Source organism: Eimeria mitis, genomic scaffold (assembly GCF_000499745.2).
Source record: "Eimeria mitis Houghton genomic scaffold, Emh_scaff1545, whole genome shotgun sequence".
Lineage (NCBI taxonomy): Eukaryota > Apicomplexa > Conoidasida > Eucoccidiorida > Eimeriidae > Eimeria > Eimeria mitis.
In genome coordinates this window covers 600-1,504 of record NW_013569722.1, presented here as the reverse complement: position 1 = coordinate 1,504, position 905 = coordinate 600, and the positions used below count along the sequence as shown (strand labels likewise).

General features: G+C 52.3%; 1 protein-coding gene across 1 annotated transcript in view; it reads right to left on the bottom strand.

Moving 5' to 3' along the window:
- EMH_0039220 (uncharacterized protein) overlaps positions 1–517 on the bottom strand; it is a gene marked incomplete at both ends in the record, with an annotated part of 5,836 nt that extends 5,319 nt beyond the window's left edge. The window contains 1 exon segment of the mRNA XM_013495370.1: positions 85–517. Coding sequence (XP_013350824.1) covers positions 85–517 — 433 coding nt within the window.
- Between the last annotated feature and the right edge of the window lie 388 nt (positions 518–905).

The window sequence follows — 905 nt, the reverse complement described above, 5'->3', positions numbered from 1 at the left end:
CAGCTCGCCAGCGCCTGCGCCTGGTAAGACTGAAGGGGGCCCCCAGGGGGCCCCTAACAATAGAAGAGTACCCCCCAACCCCACAGCTTTTGCTGCTGCTGCTGCTGCTGCTGCTGCTGCTGCTGCAGTTGCTGTATATGTTGCTGCCTGTAAATGAAGGGAAGGTGAGATGTGAGGAGGATGGTGGGTTGTTGCTGCAGCAGCTCTGCAGCAGCAGCAAACGCTGCTGCTGCTGCTGCTGCTGCTGCAGTGTATCTGCGGCATAGTCAAGCTCCTCCATAGAGAAGCAGCAGCCTTTGGGGGCCCCCACCTCATGAGCAGCAGCAAGAACCCGGCCGCAGCAGCATATTTCCCCCTGATTAAGCAGCAACTGCTGCTGCTGCTGCTGCTGCTGCTGCTGCTGCTTCTGCTGCTGCTGCTGCTGCTGCTGCTGCTGTCGCCAGCGGGGAAACTCATCGGCCTCGAAGGAGGCCAAGGGGGGGCCCCCTGGGGGCATCTGCAGAGGCAGCGCCCACATTGTTATGCTGAGTGTTGCTGCTGCTAACTGCTGCTTGCTGCTGCAGATGCTGCTGCAGCAGCTGCTGTTGCTGCAGCAGATGAGTATAAACAATAAACACGACTCAATAAAATATAAATATTTTAAAATAAATAAAAAAGAGACAGCAGGATAGAGAGAGGAGCCCGGGGGGGGGCAGCAGAACCCCCACAGACAGCCGTTGTGCTGCTGCTGTGGTGGGTGGTGGTTGTATGGGTGCGTGTTAGGGTTGGTGGGGTTGTTGTTATGGCTGCTGCAGCAGCAGCAAGAGTTTAGTTTTTTTTTTTTATTTATATAAATAAAATATAAATATATTTTTTATTTATTATATTTATATTAAAGCTTATACAGACAAAGAAACACACAAACA